The sequence below is a fragment of the Vigna umbellata genome, chromosome 1 (genome assembly GCF_029865625.1).
Source record: "Vigna umbellata cultivar VRB3 chromosome 1, Vumbellata_1.0, whole genome shotgun sequence".
Classification (NCBI taxonomy): domain Eukaryota; kingdom Viridiplantae; phylum Streptophyta; class Magnoliopsida; order Fabales; family Fabaceae; genus Vigna; species Vigna umbellata.
Window position 1 is genome coordinate 77,306,569 of NC_142165.1, and position 20,701 is coordinate 77,327,269.

The 20,701-nt window shown below is 31.8% G+C and overlaps 1 protein-coding gene across 1 annotated transcript; it reads left to right on the forward strand.

Moving 5' to 3' along the window:
* The first annotated feature begins 12,116 nt into the window (after positions 1-12,116).
* Positions 12,117-19,710, forward strand: LOC148206441 (ABC transporter B family member 2-like). The gene is made up of 12 exons (XM_088104301.1): positions 12,117-12,904; positions 13,101-13,155; positions 13,266-13,441; positions 14,551-14,751; positions 15,084-15,343; positions 15,786-16,326; positions 16,443-16,822; positions 16,988-17,406; positions 17,769-18,010; positions 18,093-18,340; positions 18,443-18,855; positions 18,975-19,710. Exons 1-12 carry the CDS (start codon positions 12,653-12,655, stop codon positions 19,523-19,525), a joined length of 3,738 nt encoding a protein of 1,245 aa, XP_087960427.1. The 5' UTR covers positions 12,117-12,652; the 3' UTR covers positions 19,526-19,710.
* The last annotated feature ends 991 nt before the right edge of the window (positions 19,711-20,701 follow it).

Here is a 20,701-nt window from a genome sequence, read left to right on the forward strand (position 1 = left end):
ATAAGACAAAAATTATAAAATGAAAACTCATTATAAAATCATTTTTTGTAAGAAATTGTTTAACAGCGAGTATTTTTAATTTTTTCCAGGTCAATTACCAATTCTTTTATGCTTGTGAAAATTGGATAAAATTAGATAAGACAAAAATTATAAAATGAAAACTCATTATAAAATCATTTTTTGTAAGATTGTTTAACGACAAGTGTTTCTGATTTTTTCAATTGGGGCTACAGTGATGACAGAGAAAAGGTTGGAGTGAGAGAGATGAAAGAGAAAGGTGAGTAAGGGTTTGGGGTTTCTTTTTTTCATTTTAGTTTTGAGAATGAAAATTATTAAATACCCTTAACTTTAAAACTTAGAATCCATGATATATAGGGATATTTTTATCTACTAAAACCTGGTACACATTGATAAAATGTATCAACTGAAAAACAGGCGTACGTACGTTAACAAACCCATATATATATATATATATATATATATATATATATATATATATATATATATATATATATATATATATATATATATATATATATATATATATATATATATATATATATATATATATATATATATATATATATATATATATATATATATCAGATGCAAAAAATATAAGATAAAATTTTTATAATTAAATTGTTAAACTTTATCTCTGTCATATTTAAATTTTAGATAACACATAACTTTACATCTGTTAACTTCATAGACATAATTTAGGTCTATTCATCCTTATATTGAATGAAATTTTGAATAAAAGTTTATGCACATTATTCTCTTTTGGACTTAAAAGATGGAACCTAAACATGTGATCTGACCTACTTAACATAAATTAATTCTGATAAAGTCTACTCAAGTAGTTGGCTTGTATCTATAAGTAGGTTTTGACGGCTGAACAGTAAAGTACAGGACAAATACTAAATACTATCAAAGGTACCAGAGTTAATACTTATGTATACATGCATAATACACATATACATGCATAATACACATATACATACATAATATATATATATATATAATATGAGCTATAGCTATGGCAAGAGTAATAATCTTTTGGCCTAAAATATGGTGACTTCATCAGGTGAAAAGTGATTTGAAGTTACACCATAGTCACATAAATCATCTTCATCTTCATCTTCACCACATGATTGAGAGAGGACCATGCAAATAAATGACGGTGATACCAAAGCAAAACGTTGCACATTCTGTGAAAGAAAGTTGCACATGGCTATTAATGTTGATTAGCAATATGTTTCACTGTTGAAATTTCTTCTTATCTGGTTTTGAGAGAAAAAAAAAGTTATGGCTTTGTTTTGCCAGAATGTTCTAAAACTTTGAAATATCTAGTGAAAGATGACAACAAAATTATTAGTTAAGCAAACATAACAAAGTACAAGAAGTGATAAAATATCGCCATCAGTGTATTGTAATATCATTATTATTTCCATTGTTATAGAAATATATTGACATCTGCATTGAAGAGTATATCTGTCAATGAATTGGCTCCTGTCAGTGAATTGGCTCCAGACATATTTTAAGAATATCATTATTTCTAATTAAAATCAAGATGATAGTTAAAATTGTACGGGTTAGTAAAATCATAAATACTAATATCATAAGACAAATTTAATTGAGTAATGTTGCCCAGATAATATACAAACAATAAATTTTTAATTTTATTAAATTTAAATTACGTTCAAGTTTTATTTGAGTTAAATACATTCATTTAAGAATGTAAATAAATTGTATAATAAAAAATAATTTATCGATTTTACGATTTTGTTTAATGATCTTACTAATTTTACTATATTACAATTATATTTGAAATCTAAATTACAAAATAAAATTATAAAATCTTACCATCTTATAATTTGAATTTCAATATTAGCTACAATGTTTACAATTGATTGAAATATTAAATTTGAGAAAGACTTGAGAGATTAAGAGAAGAAACCTGTATGACAACAATATATTAATTTTTTATATATGTTGTTTTTATATAATGCATATCTATATATATATATATATATATATATATATATATATATATATATATATATATATATATATATATGAACAAGTAGAGAAGTTATTTATGTGACTTTGTAAAAAAAAATATACCCAATTTGTTTTAGCAAAAAGGAATATATATACATAAGATAATTAAATTGTTTGAACTCGTATACAGAGGTTATTATTTTTTGAAGAGGCTAATATACTTTTAGAAATGAAGAATTATTTTATTTTATAATTTTTAAATAAGAAAAATATATTTCTTTATTTTTATACATATTTTAAAAAAACTATTATATAAATTCTTTAAACATTTTTTTTATTATAACTTGTTTGATACTTTTAAAAGAATACTAATAAAATATTTTATGGTTGCAAAAAACTTAATAAATTTATAAATGAAATATATAACGATATCATAAACAAGTTTCCTACTTTCCACATCCCCTTGCAAATGAAAGAAAAGAGGAAAATCAAAGCAAAATATTAAATTCATTCTAACTATATTTAGGAATGGATTTGTCAAGTACAAAATGTACATTGTCATAGTAAACCACACTTAGTTTTTAGAAGTGAATAATATTGTTAAATTAATTTATACAATCAAGAAAAATAGATTAATAAATTTAAAAGTGTAAATTTTCAAATATATTAGTCTAAAATTTAAATTAAAATGAAAATTAGTGATAATATTAATGCATGTTCAGAAACTAAAATATAGTATGTGGTTCTAAAAGTTTAGATGAAAAATTTAAAAATTTCAACAGTTTATTTAAAAGTTTTACAATTTCGAGATGTAATAATTACCTAGTTATAAGGAGACAAACCAAAATACTAACATTCTCTGGATTTATGGAACTTTTTTTCCCACTATTATTTATTCGAGTTTTTTACAATGTTTTTCATAATTTATTCGTTTTAAATATTTATATTATTGTACAAAAAAGAAAAAGAAAAACTTTTTGCATTTTTTTCTTTTTTTTAATGGACTAAATAAAAACACAGGTTAGTTGGTATCCATGGAAAGAAAATAAATGTAAATTTCCTGAGAGTATAGTATTATAAATATTTTTAATAATTTCATGCAATGTTTATAAAGTACAAGATAACCCACGTATGAAGCAACTTGTTACTATGCTACCATGGTTCAATCTTTAAAGTAAAAAAGAACAAGAGAACTGTGAAGGTTGATGAAAATCAGAATAAAAAATTATTGTTTACTTATCATAAATTTTGTCGAAAACCAATTTGTAACATCTACCAAATTTCTTCACGGATATTTATATTAATGATTTTTTCTTTTAAATTTTCCCGACCACTTATATAATATAAAGATTTTTTTAGAATAAAAAGTTTAAATCCACTGTTAATTCCTGTAATTTAATTCTTATATAAATTTAAATCATGTAAAAATTTTCATAATTAAGATACTTTAATGTAATATTATATATATGATTTAATTGTTAATGTAACATTCCAATTTAGTAATAGGCTTAAATGCTTAGTTCGTCCTCATGTTAAGGTGAATTTCTGTTTAGTATCCGGTTTTAAAAATGAAGACTTTGAGTCCCTATGTTATGAAAAGTGTATGAATAAGGTCTTGTCCGTTAAGTTGACAGCAACGGCGTTAAGTCCATGTTGATGTGGTCGTACCTTTTCTCTTCTCTTCTGTTGTCCAGCTTTTTCTCTCTCTTGTTCAGCTTTTTCTTTGATGATTTGTTGAACTTGTTCTTTCTTTGTGGACCTTATTCATATATTTTTCATAACATAGGGACCCAATGTCTTCATTTTTAAAACTGGATACTAAACAGAAATTCACCTCTTAACATGGGGACGAAGTAAACATTTAACTTAGTAATATAAAACCACTAAAATAAGAGCTACAAAGATGATGATTTATCAAAAAACTTGAGATTTCTTAGAGAAGAAATATCTACATTTGAAGAATTACAGAAGCTATCTATAGCTTCTCCCTCACTTCCACGCTGAAACAACTAGAGAAATGCTCTTCCTAAACTCACACTCATTAAGGTGATCATCGCAAAAGAAAACATACACAAAAAGTAAGGGTAAACTAGATTACAACAATTAATGATATATTAACATAAGTTAACATTCACATAGAACAACAAACCAAACAAACACTTTATGCATGACAACCCTTTGACTTGACCATCCCGATTAGTATGAATATCAAGCTATGATAGTTCGTGCACTTATTGTGGCGAAACAACTAACCTACCCCAAGCTACCACACAAGGTTAGTCCGTTATCACTCGCCTTAGGCTAAGGTAAAGTCCCTAGACCAGGACCTCATGTTATTCTCATGACATGCATCACCCTTCTACTTGAGAATGAGTGACCATTAGAATGTCAGGATGAACTCCAAGACTAAGCTTCCCATATTCAACTTACAATACTTGAAACCACCACTAAGAAGTTCCTCCTTGGAACTCTCTTCCATACCTTTGAAACCATTAAGATCACTTCACATTCATATAGGACACCAATACATGAGACTACCGATCATACATTAAAGAAATAGAAACACCCATACAAGTCATTAAAAATCACACAATAACACAATTTCTTCATGGCATCTTGGTACTCACATTTCAGTAAGGAAAACAACTTTAAAACCCTCACCAATAGCTCTGGAAGGGTCCAAAACCCCCCAAAGAAACCTAAAGAACGTAAAAAATTGATAACTGGAACCCCAAATTTGAAATCTCGAAAACTAAAAAAAACCAAAATCTGCTGAGTTGCGCCCAACGTCGCAAAAAGGGGCGATCTGGCGCCAAAGGGCGCTCAGGAGGCGGCCAAGTGAATTCTTCTCACAAAAATGACGCCCAAAGGCCCCTTGGAGGGCGCCCAACGCTGCACCAGCTTCTAAAATTCACCTATTTTGATTTTGGTGACCCTCTATACAAGTTTAAATTATTCCTAAACACTCGTAGGCGCTGAGAAACATCTAAAATAATACCTCTAACTTGAATTGACCACTCAAAACCCAAAATGACCTATGAAAATCCAAATTCACTCCTATAAGCTACCCAAACTCAAATCTACTACTTTGAACACCTATTTTCTACAACTAATACCTGGAACAAATTCTAATGTACTTAATAACCTAGCCTAAACCATCAAATTCAACACAGACTCACTCCTTTAGAAATTCACCACTCAAAACCCCTTTAATTGTACTTAAAATCATGCAACACAACCTCACTAACTCTCTAATGCATTATACACCAAATTTTACTAGATTAACCACTCTCACAAGTCCTGATAGACTTTAAAACAGTTTGTAAATCATCACCTATAGCCCAAAACTTTTAATTTAGAATCTCACTTGTAAATCCTCAATTTAGACCAAAAACACCCAATAACTCACCCTAAGATGACACCAACTGTTACATACCAGATTTTTATAATTTCAATGCTTAAGCAAGTCATAATACAACTAATACTAGACCCCCAATGCCCCAAACTAGTTTACAACCCTTACCTCACAATTGCATTACTCAAAACCTCACTTTTACACTAAAAACACTACAAAACTCACCGAAGAACCACCATTTTTTTCCTAATAGATTTTAATCAAATAACACATTTAACAAGACTTAAATTATCTCATGACAACACCTAGACAATTACTTTCTTACCTCAACCTCTCTTTCTCAAACTCACTCATCCAAATCCCCTCATTTTAGACTTAAAACTCAAGATTTTTACCAATCCTCACTCCAACCACTTGAATCTAGTTTTAAACCATCATACCACTTCATCATACACAATTATAACATAAAAAACAATACAATTACACATTGTCAAACATTCAAACATGTCATATAATACTTTATCGTCATTCATACACCAAACATATTAATGCAAACATACAATTTCACTTAATTCATGTTGTCATACACAGAAAAGTTAACTTTTAAAAACATAAACAAAATTTTAAGCATAGGTCTAGGTTCCCTTACCTCACAATAAACTGTCCGACTCAAAAAACGTTCGGTCGATTTCTTGAAATGCAAGGAATCTCTAGACGAACCTGCAAAACATCAAATTGGAAACTGACAGAGTCTTTAGAATTCTAGATGAACCAAGAATGACTAGGAGAAGCATGATCACAGATGCAACAGTACAAGATTCTTCTAAAAACAAATTAGGAACGGGAGAGGAAAAAAAGTCGAAACGTACTTGCTCTATTGCAGAAACTGATCAGATAGAAATATAGACTTCGTCGCCGTGGTCGATTAGACACCTCCTGATTCTCCAATAGATGACTGAGAAGTTACAACTCCTAAAGAGAAAGTAGAAAACTCTAGAAAAATGATTTCTAGAGAGATGATATGTTTTAAAATAATGAAACTCGTTTATAACAAAACTATTTATAAATAAATCATTTAATATTAAAATAATCGAATCTTATTATTTTTAAACTACCACAACTTCTAAAATATCATTGGCTAGAGTTTTACCGTTAAAACATATTACTAAGTTTTCGTTAGTTTTCGTTATGAGTAAATTTCATTATTAAATATTGTTATAAACTTTGCTTAAATTCGAAATGAAACGAAAGAAGTTTTGTTTATATGTAAAAAAAATTGAAATAAAGAAGTTTAAATCTACTGTTAATTCCTGTAATCTAATTCTTATATATATTTAAATCATGCAAATTTTTCATAATTAAGATATTTTAATGTGGTATTATAGATATAATCTAATTGTGAAAACATATTAATGAGTTTTCGTTATGAGTAAATTTTATCATTAATATTGTCCTAAACTTTGAAATTAAAGGAAAGAAGTTTTGTTTATATATATATATATATATATATATATATATATATATATATATATATATATATATATATATATATATATATATATATATATATAAACTATTTACTTTTAAAATAAGTAAACAACACAAATTTTTTTATTAAAAAATAACTTAAAAAAAATAAAGACAAATGATCCAATATCTTATGCAACAAAGTAACAAAAAACTATTATAAAAACATCAGCTTTTGTCTGTTAAAAGTAGTTGAAAATTGAATAATGTATCCACAATTAATTCAAAATACTTAAACTTTAAAAAAGTTAGAGAAACAAAACTGTAAATATTTTCTTATAAACATTAAATATGCATATTTTCAAAACATTAGGAGATGGATTTTTCTCAAAGGAATGCAAACTTTTGTATCGGAATTAATTATGAAATGCATCAGATGTATACGAAAGAAAACATACATAATCACGATGACGAAACGAAGGAAGATGTTTAAGTTACTAATGGAAAGGAATTAAATAGTTAGTTAAGCAGTGAATTAATGAGGTAAATATAGTGGATAATTAATAATGGAAGAGTTAGTAGTATATAGAAAGCGTGACAGGTATGTCCCAATCAGTTTCCATAACTGCATTAATTAGCATCAATTTTTCGGTTGGGTCTTTGTTATTAAAGCTTCTCAACCACTATTGCAACCCAACTTCAATCCCTCAACTATTTATGTATATTCATTACTTCTGCAATTATCATCACTTTTTGTTCGTTCTTCAATATCATCAACATATACCCTTCATGCAATCAGTTTCCACTCTCCAATATCATCACCAATATTCTTCTTTCTAACGTGTCATGTCCATCTTTCAATTAAATTCCATTTTCACCATTTAAGCCCCACAAATTGTACCACTATCACACCTTACAGCAAATCATATTTCTTCATAACTTTCTCAAACTCTATATTACTTGATATTTTCGTTGTTGATAGTACTTAGTGGTGCCCCATTTGTATGTGTCACAATTAATTTTATAGGTTGTACGTGACGCATGCGTTTTTAACTCTCTTTTCTTCTTACCCCATTGGAGGAGAAGGTGTCATTGTTACAAAGATAGGATGAGAGATTGTTCACTTTGCTTAATTTATTTATTGCTTGATCTTAAAAAATATATAAAAAAAATATTTTATGTGAACCAGAAAGAAAGACAGTGGTGTCACAAGTACTAGATGGAGTGGTGGAAAAGAGGAGCAAAGTAAACCAATTATTAATGCATTAAAAAATATAGGTAACCGGTTGGGTGGAGGCAATTAAAGTTGCTTTTAGACTATTGAAAGTCTGGGAACCAAATGGTGTGAAAATTTCCTCTTCGGAATGGCTAATGAAACAACGAATTATAAAATGGGTTTTTGAGGATGTTGATTATGGTAGTCAAATGGTGAAGAAGAAAATAAGTTGTTGGTATGGGGCAGCGTATGTGAAAGTACATGTAAAAGATGTTATGAACATCCAAATATTCGGTGACTTTACACTTTTATGGTATGGCGTGACAGTTTCTGCTGTATGCCTCTAACATGTTTCGATAAAATAAATCTGGCACTTTTGTTTCTCTGTCTACGTGTCGCGTCTTCTCTAAATATCTGAGGCCTTTTTTTAATTCAATATATATTAGTTTGAATTAGACTTGGGATTAATTAAGCAAAGTTCTTCTTAAAATGACGATTTCCAAACAAAAAAAAAGTGTTTATGTCGTTTAATTACGTAAAGAGAATTTGATTCCCTCCGCCAAACGAGGAATTCTTGTGCGTAAGGAAATGATTTCCGTTTTAGGATAGACTTGAGTGATAGATTAAAGCTTCTTAAACAAAGTGTTGATTAACTAACTAAACACTTCACAGTTAAACAGTGTTATGTAGTAAGATATTTATTACATAAAATATCTTAGATATTTTATTTATTACATAAAAATATCTTAGATATTTTAAACAGTTAAGTAACTAATCACATTTTTAGGTAAGGTGGTTATTTTTATTTTGCTTATAAATACAGTAACAGAGTAACAGGGCAAAGGTCCGGGACGTTCTCTCTATGCTCTAGAGACCCTAAATAATATTTCAGAGCAGTATCATAATCACTCTCTTGAGAGCTGAGGCTCCATAACTCACATCTGACTTGAGCGTCGGAGTATCTTTGCAGGTACCTCCCCCTCCTTTGGCGAGTATGAACAACAACAATTGGAGAAGAACAAGCGTTCCAGACAGCCAGGAGCAACAAAGACACACGGGACAACATTTACACGGAAACAAACAGATTTCTAATAATTATGAAAATGTTGTGCCTTATTCAAATATGACACCATTTCTAATATTTATATATTTTAGTTCAACTCGTTAACAATTTCGTTAAAATATATTTTAATCCTTATGACCTTCATATAAATATATTATAAATTTAAATCAATCTTATAAAATTAATATCTATAATAAAGATTATACCTATATATATATATATATTTCCTCTTATCTCTAATTAAAAATATTTTTTAAGAATAAAATTACAGCAATGTCAGTTAATGTTTATGCATATTACACATATAATCTTTTTTTCCCTTTTTTCTTACTTTGAGTGTTTTGAATTGAATCCAAAGTTCTATTAGAGAAATTTGAAGGGACTTTGATTTGATTGGATAGGAAAAAAGTGCATTAGCTAGTGATTCCATCAGAAAAATGTTAATTATCAACATGTTTTTCAAAATTCAATAATAAAAGGGAAAAAGGAAATATTTATTTTTGGTTAGTATTTGTTCGAGATATAGTATACCTTTCAAATCCCTCTCCTCGGCCACCAAACCACATGGACATGATGGTTTACATATGATACGTGAACGTAATAAATCAGGGATGCGCAAGATTTAGTTTTTCAAACCACATTCTTCTTATGATTAACATCAACTTATACTAATAAATTGTGTGTTATCATTATTAGTCATAATAATAACATCTCAAAAACATAAAAAAAAAACACTAAATTTATGATAAAATTACACAGTACACATAACACGTATTCATTATAAAAAAAACTAAAGAAAAATATAGATAAATAATAATAAATTTATAATTTCATTCACAAAAATCATTTTATATTTTAAATTTCATATTCTAGAAAAAAAATTATCATTAATTAATTCTCTTACATTAAAAAACATTAAAATTTATTAACTTTTTTAAAAGTATTTATTTTGAAGGATTTAAAATTAACAATTTTTGACCTATTCCTACTAAATTTTCTTCTTACTTAAAATGGTTTATTAAAACTTTTCAGTCATGAAACACATTTAGTTTATTTAAAAGTTAATTTCTTAATAATCATAATACTAATATCATTTTTATTTAGTTTTATTATAGTAACTTGTGCGTATTGTTATTATTATTATTTAAATTTTTATGAATTAATTTGTTGAGTCTATCAAAGAGGAAATTTATTGAAAAGACACAAACATCAATAATGAGATATGAGACTAACTATATAAGGAATTGATACTACTCTCTACCCAAAACTTGAAGACAATGAGTTAATAAGTCTTTTATCTTTATATGTTTTACTTTCTTATTTATTTTCTTATTTATATGAAACGTGGGACTTAGACTCACACTTAGATTTCAAACACATTTTTCATATTATAAACTTAGGATCAAGTACATGCTTATACTAAATAATATGTAATAGATATTTGGCTTAATACCTCTTTTGGTCCCTCGAAAGGGAGGAAATGTTCAAGTGCGTCCTACGTTTTTTAAAAAGTTAAATGTGATCCCAACTTGTGAAAAAAGTGTGCAATTAAATCTTTTTTGGTCATGGCGTTAATTTTTTAACGGTCGAGCTGACAACGTGAACTGAACTGTGCAACGTGTCAGATAATGTGGCAGTGGTTAAAAAATCTAAGGGGTTAGGGTTTCGGTTCCTAACACTTGGTCTCTGAGGTGAGGGAAGTGTTTGGGACGAGATAGGAATGACTTCTTCCCAGGGGTGTTCTTTTAATTTTGAAGACCCTTTGAAAATGGTGGCAGCAAAGTAAGCATGGCTAAGCCATTCCTCCTCCGATTTGGGAACTAACCAAAAAGATCAATTTATAGGGTTCTTGGTTTCGTCAAATCAAAGATATTTTCTCTATGCAGCAATGGATAGCAGTAACTCGGAACAGGCCGTGCTTGATGCCAAACTCTATAGAAACATCAATTCTCTCATCGTCGCACATCTTCAGGACAACAATCTCACCTATGCAAGCCCAATCTTCCTTCAAACATAACCTAACATGTTGAATGAATGCATTTATTTATCTCAGAAACCAATTTTCTTTTCTATTTATAAAGCAAATAAAATGTTTACTAATTTTTCTTCAGGCTGCAAGTGTTGGTGCTTTAGTAACGTTAACCACTGTCACGTTATTTGTAATAATCAAATTTTTACTCTCAGACAGCCACGTATTCACTTTAAACAGACACATTGCATAGTTCACTACGTTGTCACTTGAACCGTTAAAAAATTAACGCCGTGACAAAAAATGATTTAATTACACACTTTTTTCATAAGTTGAAACTACATTTAACTTTTTAAAAAACGTAGGACGCACTTGAATATGTTTCCCCTTTCGATGGACAAAAAAGTATCAAGCCTAGATATTTTATCTTTTATAATCACGTTTTATGTTTATTGATGTTTTAGTTGAACTAAATAAATTGTCTTTATAATTTTATAAAGACAATATTACTTTGTTTTATAACGTGGAGATATAATAAGATATATTGTTTCTGGATGGATGTATATCAGGAATAATTACATTCGGTATTTGACCTTACATTTAGGTATTTGACCTTGTCAACTCTTTTGGTGTACCTCGATGCAGTGTCATGAGTTGAGTTAATATATTACGTACACGTAGATGGGACCTCAACAAAAGTAAAATAATAATAATAATACTTATTTGATCTCACATCTTTAAATATTTTGAATCTTTTTATTTTTTCAGAAATGTTGAAGTAATTATATCCTTATTTGCATGAACCACCACCGTTGGTGCATCTGATGTTTTTATATGCTAGAAATTACGAATATTCAAGACCCAGATTTTGAATGGTTCCCTCTTCCTTTTCATTACAGTTTATGGTAAGTCTCAGTCACGGACTCATCCAAACCCATTTGAACTTATCTGGAGCCTACACACACACACACACATATATATATATATATATATATATATAGCAAACTTCAACAACTACTCTCAATGTAATTTAATGCAGACAGAGAGCAAGAAAGAGAGTGCAGTTGCATACTGCAAAGTCACACACAGCTCATCATCACTATATGAACCACTCACGCAATGACCAAAGAAAGAGCTCAATAACTGTAACAACACAATCAAGCACTGAAGATTGAATAAACATTCATATTATATTATTATATTATAATTATGTTAAGGTTACTGTTATTACTAGCTTAATAAGTCGAATCTGAACCTTGCATGGTATCAAATCTTCGGTGATAATAAATATTCCATCTTCTTTTCTACATTGTATATTATGACACATCCACCACCACCTCCTACCCCATTCCTAATCTCTCCACGTTAGCTACTTTCTTCAATACAGCAGCACAACCAAAATCACTACGTGCCCACCTCCTCTTTTCCATTCCCATCTTCACTTTCTGCCTTTTTGCAAACGTACATTGCAGTTTGCAGTTGCAGGGCACCTTCTTGTGTTAGCTACTACTAGTTTTTGCTTACTTTTCAGAAAAAAAGGATTGTTCTTCTTTTTTTCTCTCTTTTTTTCTGGCCAGAATGTCAGACCGGGGTACCTTCTCCGGTGACTCGGCCGTGGATGCTAAGAGCAAAAAGGAACATAAAGTTTCTCTGCTGAAACTCTTCTCTTTTGCTGACTTCTATGACTGTGTCTTAATGGCCTTTGGATCTGTTGGGGCATGTATACATGGTGCTTCTGTTCCCGTTTTCTTTATCTTCTTTGGCAAGTTGATCAATGTCATAGGCTTGGCCTATCTTTTCCCCAAGGAAGCCTCTCACAGAGTTGCCAAGGTTTGTAGCAACAACTAACAACCTTTTCTCCTGTCCTCTTCCATATTAACCTTCCAAGGTAGTAACTGTTTGGCTGGAAAAAAAACAACACTTTCTGTCAATTGAAGGCTAATTTGGACTTAACTATTGCATTCAAGAAATGTAACTATCTTACTAGCTGCATGTTTTAATGTGATACTTGTTTTCGATTTTGCAGTACTCTATGGATTTTGTGTATCTAAGTGTAGCAATATTGTTTTCATCTTGGATAGGTATGAAAATAGCCAAGTCAAAAATCATGTGTTATCTCAGTTGATTTAATTTTATCAAATCTTAGTAACTAAAGAATATAATCAATATTGATGTTGGATTGATCATATAGAGGTCGCTTGTTGGATGCATACTGGGGAACGTCAAGCTGCAAAGATGAGAATGGCTTATTTGAAGTCAATGTTGAATCAAGATATAAGTCTATTTGACACCGAGGCATCAACAGGAGAGGTTATTTCTGCCATCACCAGTGACATTATCATCGTTCAAGATGCACTATCCGAGAAGGTATGCATTTTAACCCATATTTCTTACTGCTTCCATGCATTTCTGAATGTTTTTCCTATCCTCATTACATATAAACTAAGAAGTTGTACAAAAACTTATTCCCATGTCAATTTCAATTTTAATCTCATTCAGTTTTTTTGTTTTTTTCTGGCTTCTTCAATCCATCTGGTGAAATTGTTTTCATTAATCATTATTAATTGCCGCTTCAACTTTGTTCGGACAATTTTTAGTTTATGGAGCCTTCCCCTATTCTTCTCTTCCCCAAACCAGTAAGAGACATAATTTTTTTTAAGAAGATTTTTCTTCATGTAATTTAAATAACAGGTAAGACTACAATTAATTGTTATTAAGAAAGTTTCCCTTGAATATAGATTTGAAAATAGAAATATTTTGAAAAAGAACATTGAATACACCTATTAAGATATAATAAATGCTCTTATTTGGGTAACAGCGCGGTGGGTTGGGGAATTTCACTTGAAGCGGTAAAATAATAACTTCACCATTTGGCGTTTCTTATGGTTATGTTCTTCCCTTCTTCCGCGCCTGTGTTTTGTCTCTGACACCATTGATATACGAAAATCGAACAGTGTGGATTTAATGCATCCGATAGCATTTATGCGACCGGTCGATATGGTTACGTTGTTTTTAAGGTTTTGAGTTTTTAACCTGAGCTGCATGTGCCTCCAATAAAATGCACACTTACTTTAGGATGCATGCAATTATGATTCGGCATCTACCAACAGTATCCCTGTGACCATTCACCAGACACGTAGCCACAACCATATGCCACACTAAACCATTTCTATGGTTTTAATCCATTTGAATTAATGGAACAATTTTTGTGGTCATTTACGTTTTAACATTCGAAGAGTTCAACGTTAATTGTTTATCAGAAGACCATTAAACTTTGTCAACTTAATCTATTGTGGCATTATATGATGTAATAATAAAAGCTGTTGCACATTCTAAATTAATTAGCTTTTTTCATGGGTTTTCTCCTGTGTATTTCGTTACATGGATAGAATTACTTCTAAATAAGTATTTTAAAACTTAACGAATGCATGTTTTTGGTAAAAAGATTGATAATAGTTGAAGATTGGAATTTACAGGTGGGGAACTTCATGCACTACATAAGCCGATTTTTAGCAGGGTTTATTATTGGGTTTGTTAGAGTGTGGCAGATAAGTCTTGTGACTCTTTCAATTGTACCTTTGATTGCCCTTGCTGGAGGTCTTTATGCATACGTCACAATTGGTCTTATTGCAAAAGTTCGAAAAGCCTATGTGCGAGCTGGGGAAATCGCTGAAGAGGTAATTAATTAACTCAATTTTCATAAAAATATTCAACTGTTTTCTACTTTCTTGTGTACGATCAAAGAAAATCTTGCTACCTATGTGGTTTGGATTATTTAGGGTTTTACCAATGTTCATTAAAGAATGCTAGATACCATGTGAAATTCGTGCTATTTACAATGTTTTTTAACTACTAAGTGGAAATTCATGCACAACATTAGATTGGCAGGAATTAGGTCACTATATTAAGAGTGAAAGCTGTCGTATTTGCATGAATTTCAATCATAGCAACAGTAGTGTGGCTAGTTCTTTAAGACATGGCTCAATGTTGTACTCTTTGTGAGTTTCAGGTGATAGGTAATGTTAGAACGGTTCAAGCATTTGCTGGAGAAGAAAGAGCAGTAAAGTCGTATAAAGCTGCTCTCATGAAAACTTATGTAAACGGTAGAAAAGCAGGTTTGGCAAAGGGCCTGGGCCTGGGCTCAATGCATTGTGTCCTTTTTCTATCGTGGGCTTTGCTTGTTTGGTTTACTAGTATTGTTGTTCACAAGAATATTGCAAATGGAGGCGAATCTTTCACTACCATGCTCAATGTTGTGATCTCTGGCCTGTAAGCCCTTTCTATCTTCTACATGACATCCTAGAACAGTTCATAATAATTGTGTATCGTGGAATAAGTTGCATCTTATTTTTGGTTTCAATTTTCATGCAGAAATTTGCACATACACACACATGTAGTGAAGTACATTTTTCTGATAAGGCTGATAATGATAGTAAATTTTGCTGTTATTCACTAGAGTGAATTACATATAGTTGAATAATAGTATTAATTAAAAACATGTTACAGTGAGCTTACATATTTATTCTAATCTTAATCATATTTTCTTCCTTCTACAATATATTTATTAATGTCATTTCCTTGCCAATTATTAATACAACCAGACTATAGTTGACATTGCATTATGGATTGTATCTAGTTTAAGGTTGTATTTCTTGTGTTAAATTTTTTTTCTTCATTAAGGTAAGTGTGAAGGTCGTGTTTTGTTTCTCAGATCACTTGGGCAGGCAGCACCAGATATCACTGCATTCATTCGAGCAAAGGCAGCAGCATATCCAATCTTTGAGATGATAGAGAGGGACACAGTGACCAAAAGTAGCTCAAAAACTGGTCGCAAGTTGGGCAAATTGGAGGGTGACATCCAGTTTGAGAATGTCTGTTTCAGTTACCCATCTCGTCCAGATGTAGTAATATTCAACAACCTTTGTCTTGACATTCCTTCAGGGAAAATTGTAGCCCTTGTGGGAGGAAGTGGTTCGGGAAAGAGCACTGTCATATCATTGATCGAACGCTTTTACGAACCACTTTCTGGACAGATACTGTTAGACAGAAATGATATCAGGGAACTTGATCTCAAATGGCTTAGGCAGCAAATTGGGCTGGTAAATCAAGAACCTGCCCTTTTTGCTACAAGCATCAAGGAGAATATACTTTATGGAAAAGATGATGCCACTCTCGAAGAACTAAAGCGTGCTGTGAAGCTTTCAGATGCTCAGTCTTTCATTAGCAATCTTCCTGATAGACTAGAAACTCAGGTAAGATATTTATGTGTATTTCAAGAGGTTTTCCATAACAAAGTAAATATGGTGAACTTTTTCTTTTCCTTGAGAGGTGATAGTGGTGACACTAAATCAGTTTTTTATCTTTTCAGGTTGGTGAGAGAGGGATACAACTGTCAGGAGGGCAAAAACAAAGGATTGCAATATCTCGTGCAATCGTGAAAAATCCATCAATTCTTTTGTTGGATGAAGCAACGAGTGCTCTGGATGCTGAGTCTGAGAAGAGTGTGCAGGAGGCTCTTGATCGTGTGATGGTTGGGAGAACAACTGTTGTAGTGGCACACAGACTTTCAACCATCAGGAATGCAGATTTGATTGCTGTTGTACAGGGAGGGAAGATTGTGGAAACCGGTAACCATGAAGAGCTCATGTCTAACCCAAGTAGTGTATATGCATCTCTTGTTCAACTCCAAGAGGCAACTTCTCTGCAACGCCTCCCTTCGGTTGGTCCTAGCATGGGACGCCAACCAAGGTACTTCATTCTCATTTTCATCGGGACACTTAAATGTAAAGCTTTGATAAAAGTTTTAAAAATACACAAGTTAATTGAATGCTTCTGTATGTCTTTTACGTTTGCCTCTTGGATAACAATTCCATTAACGTGCTGTTTATGATTATATATTTCTTTTGGTTGCAGCATAACCTACTCGAGAGAGTTATCCCGTACAACCACCAGCCTTGGTGGTAGTTTTCGATCAGATAAAGAATCTATTGGCCGGGTTTGTGCTGAAGAAACAGAAAATTCAGGCAAGAAAAAGCACGTTTCAGCAGCAAGACTGTATTCTATGGTCGGTCCTGACTGGTTTTATGGGGTTTTTGGGACCTTATGCGCATTTATTGCTGGAGCACAGATGCCACTTTTTGCACTCGGAATTTCTCATGCACTTGTATCATACTATATGGACTGGGACACAACATGTCGCGAAGTTAAAAAAATAGCTTTTCTCTTCTGTGGAGCAGCAGTTATAACAATCACTGTCCATGCCATTGAACATCTGTCTTTTGGAATCATGGGAGAGCGACTTACCCTTCGTGTGAGGGAAATGATGTTTTCAGGTAATATTTATCAATTGATTATTACTTGCTCCCATCACTTGTACACTTTTCTTGCCATGATTTGTTTCCTTTCAAGCTTCTTACTTCAATCAATTCACACTGAATGTGAATGTATCAGCAAAAATCCATTATTTTGTAGTTTGTGTTACACATTTTGAGGATTCGGTATGTTCATGAATCATGATCAGTAATACAATTAATCAATTCATTTTCTGATGAATTATATTTTAAAGGTGCATTTGAGTTTTCAGTATTCAATATATTATTGCCTTTTTTACTTTTGATGTATATAAAAAATCTGAAAACTAAATACATAGCTATCGGAGCTTCTCAATTAACTTCCCTTGCTCATCTGGGTGCAGCTATCTTGAAGAACGAAATTGGATGGTTTGATGATACAAACAACACAAGTTCTATGCTTTCATCGCAGTTAGAGACTGATGCTACATTGTTAAGAACTATAGTCGTTGATCGTTCAACAATTCTGTTACAGAACATTGGTTTGGTTGTTGCTTCATTTATTATTGCCTTCATCTTGAACTGGAGAATAACACTTATTGTCGTAGCTACATATCCTTTTGTCATCAGTGGTCATATAAGTGAGGTGATTTTCCTTATTTAACATTTCAACATCATAGAACTAGCATATCTTTCTGCGTTTTAATATTTCCCCGGGATCATTTCAGAAACTTTTTATGAAAGGATATGGTGGCAACTTGAGCAAAGCATACCTAAAAGCCAACATGCTTGCTGGGGAGGCTGTGAGCAATATACGTACTGTGGCTGCATTTTGTTCTGAAGAAAAGGTCCTTGACCTTTATGCTAATGAGCTTCTTGATCCCTCTAAACGCTCATTTAAACGAGGCCAAATTGCTGGCATATTCTATGGCGTTTCCCAGTTCTTTATTTTCTCATCTTATGGTCTTGCCCTGTGGTAGATGTTTTAACTTTATTCTGTCTTAAGTAGGCTACTTGTAGGATTAATGTCTTACCAAATGCTGGTTACATTTGTGCTTAGAGTGTAAACCTTTTGCAGGTATGGATCTACTTTGATGGAAAAGGAGCTTGCAAGCTTTAAATCAATTATGAAGTCATTTATGGTTTTGATAGTAACAGCTCTGGCTATGGGGGAGACTTTGGCCCTTGCCCCAGACCTTTTGAAAGGGAACCAAATGGTTGCATCAGTTTTCGAAGTGATGGATAGAAAGTCAGGAATAACAGGAGATGTTGGAGAAGAATTGAAAACAGTTGAGGGAACAATTGAGCTCAAAAGAATCAATTTCAGCTACCCTTCAAGGCCAGATGTGATTATTTTCAAGGATTTCAACCTAAGAGTTCCCGCAGGCAAGAGTGTTGCTCTTGTGGGGCAAAGTGGTTCTGGTAAAAGCTCTGTGATTTCCCTTATCCTCAGATTTTATGATCCAGTATCCGGAAGGGTGTTAGTTGATGGTAAGTTTTTCGTAGAACTTTATCCAATTAAATGCAAAGGATTTGTCATTGACCCATTTGCATGCATAAGCTATTTGCCTGTAACATTCTTTTAACAAGAATAAATGAAACTCTTACAGGCAAAGACATCACAAAACTTAATCTGAAATCTCTAAGGAGACACATTGGTCTTGTGCAACAAGAGCCAGCTCTTTTTGCCACATCAATTTATGAAAACATACTCTATGGAAAAGAAGGTGCCTCTGATTCAGAAGTGATTGAAGCAGCTAAGCTTGCCAATGCTCATAACTTCATCAGTGGTCTTCCTGAGGGCTACTCCACCAAAGTAGGAGAACGAGGAGTGCAACTATCTGGTGGGCAAAGACAAAGGGTAGCCATTGCAAGAGCAGTTCTAAAGAACCCTGAAATCTTGCTTCTTGATGAAGCCACTAGTGCACTTGATGTGGAGTCAGAGCGTGTGGTGCAGCAAGCATTGGACAGATTAATGCAGAACAGAACAACAGTTATGGTGGCACATAGGCTATCCACCATAAGAAATGCAGACCAAATCTCAGTTTTACAGGATGGAAAGATAATTGAGCAAGGGACTCATTCAAGTCTCATAGAAAATAAAAATGGAGCATACTTTAAACTAGTCAACCTTCAACAACAACAGCATCATCAATTATAGCATAATGGAAGAAGAACATAACAAAAAAACATGGATTTTTTATACTGTAATTTTGTATTTTTTTTTTAGTTTTTCCCCCACATTTATAGAGAATGATGTGGATTGGGAAGCTGATGTCGGATCCAAATAATTTCATACAATATATGTGTATGTAAGTGCCATAAAATGTAAAATGGCTTCATGTATTTAGTTCTTCATTCTGATTTATTATCACCTCTGGTGATAGCATGCTTATAACATAAAACAAAGAAAAGATTGCACATTGCTTATAGCATGCTTATCACCTAACAAAAAAACAGTGTTAACATTGCTTATTCACTTTCACTGTTCAAAACATTATCAAAATAATAAATATAAATATCATAAATGAAACAGTTAGTGAAACTACATGATTTGTGCTGTAGAACTGCTGTTACTGGATTTTCACGCGAACTATGTAATATATTGTGTCAGGATGTCAGAAATATCAATTCAAGGATCGATAAATTCTCTAGTCTGTTGAGTTGACATTTTTCTGTAAATTTTCTTGTAATCTACGTGTTTCAATAAATAATAGATATACTTAATGAATATATTCTTTTTTAGTTCCTAAATTAAAAAAAGGCATATTGCCATGACAAAAGTATCTGCAAATCAGTTTTTCTATTGTTTATCAAAGTATGACAATATCGTAATTCTTTTCATATATAGGAAAAGCCAAATGTCAGGTTTTTGCACGAGAATGGGCAAATTTGCCTACTATATTACCAAAATAGGCAAAGTCAAACAAATTTACGTAAATGGGGAAGTCGTGGGGGGCCCAAACGACTTCAAATGAAGAAGTCGTGCCCCCCTGCACGACTTCACACTGTAGATTACTACAGTGCTGAAGTCGTGCACCCCAAAAACGACTTCAGAGGACTGTAATCGATTACAATGTGCTGGTAATCGATTACAACGTGTTGAAATCGTGGTCACCCAGCACGACTTCAACTTGAATGGGAAAAATTCACTGGTAATCGATTACGGCAGGTGTGTAATTAATTACCAGGTTGTTTTTTGTGGAAGATTGACACTGGTAAGCGATTACAGGGTCGTGGTAATCGATTACCAGTGTGTTTTTGGTTGATTTATGAAATTTTGTATTGTAATTGTGGTGGATATTTTGAAGTTTATTAAGTGTGTTGATATGAAGTT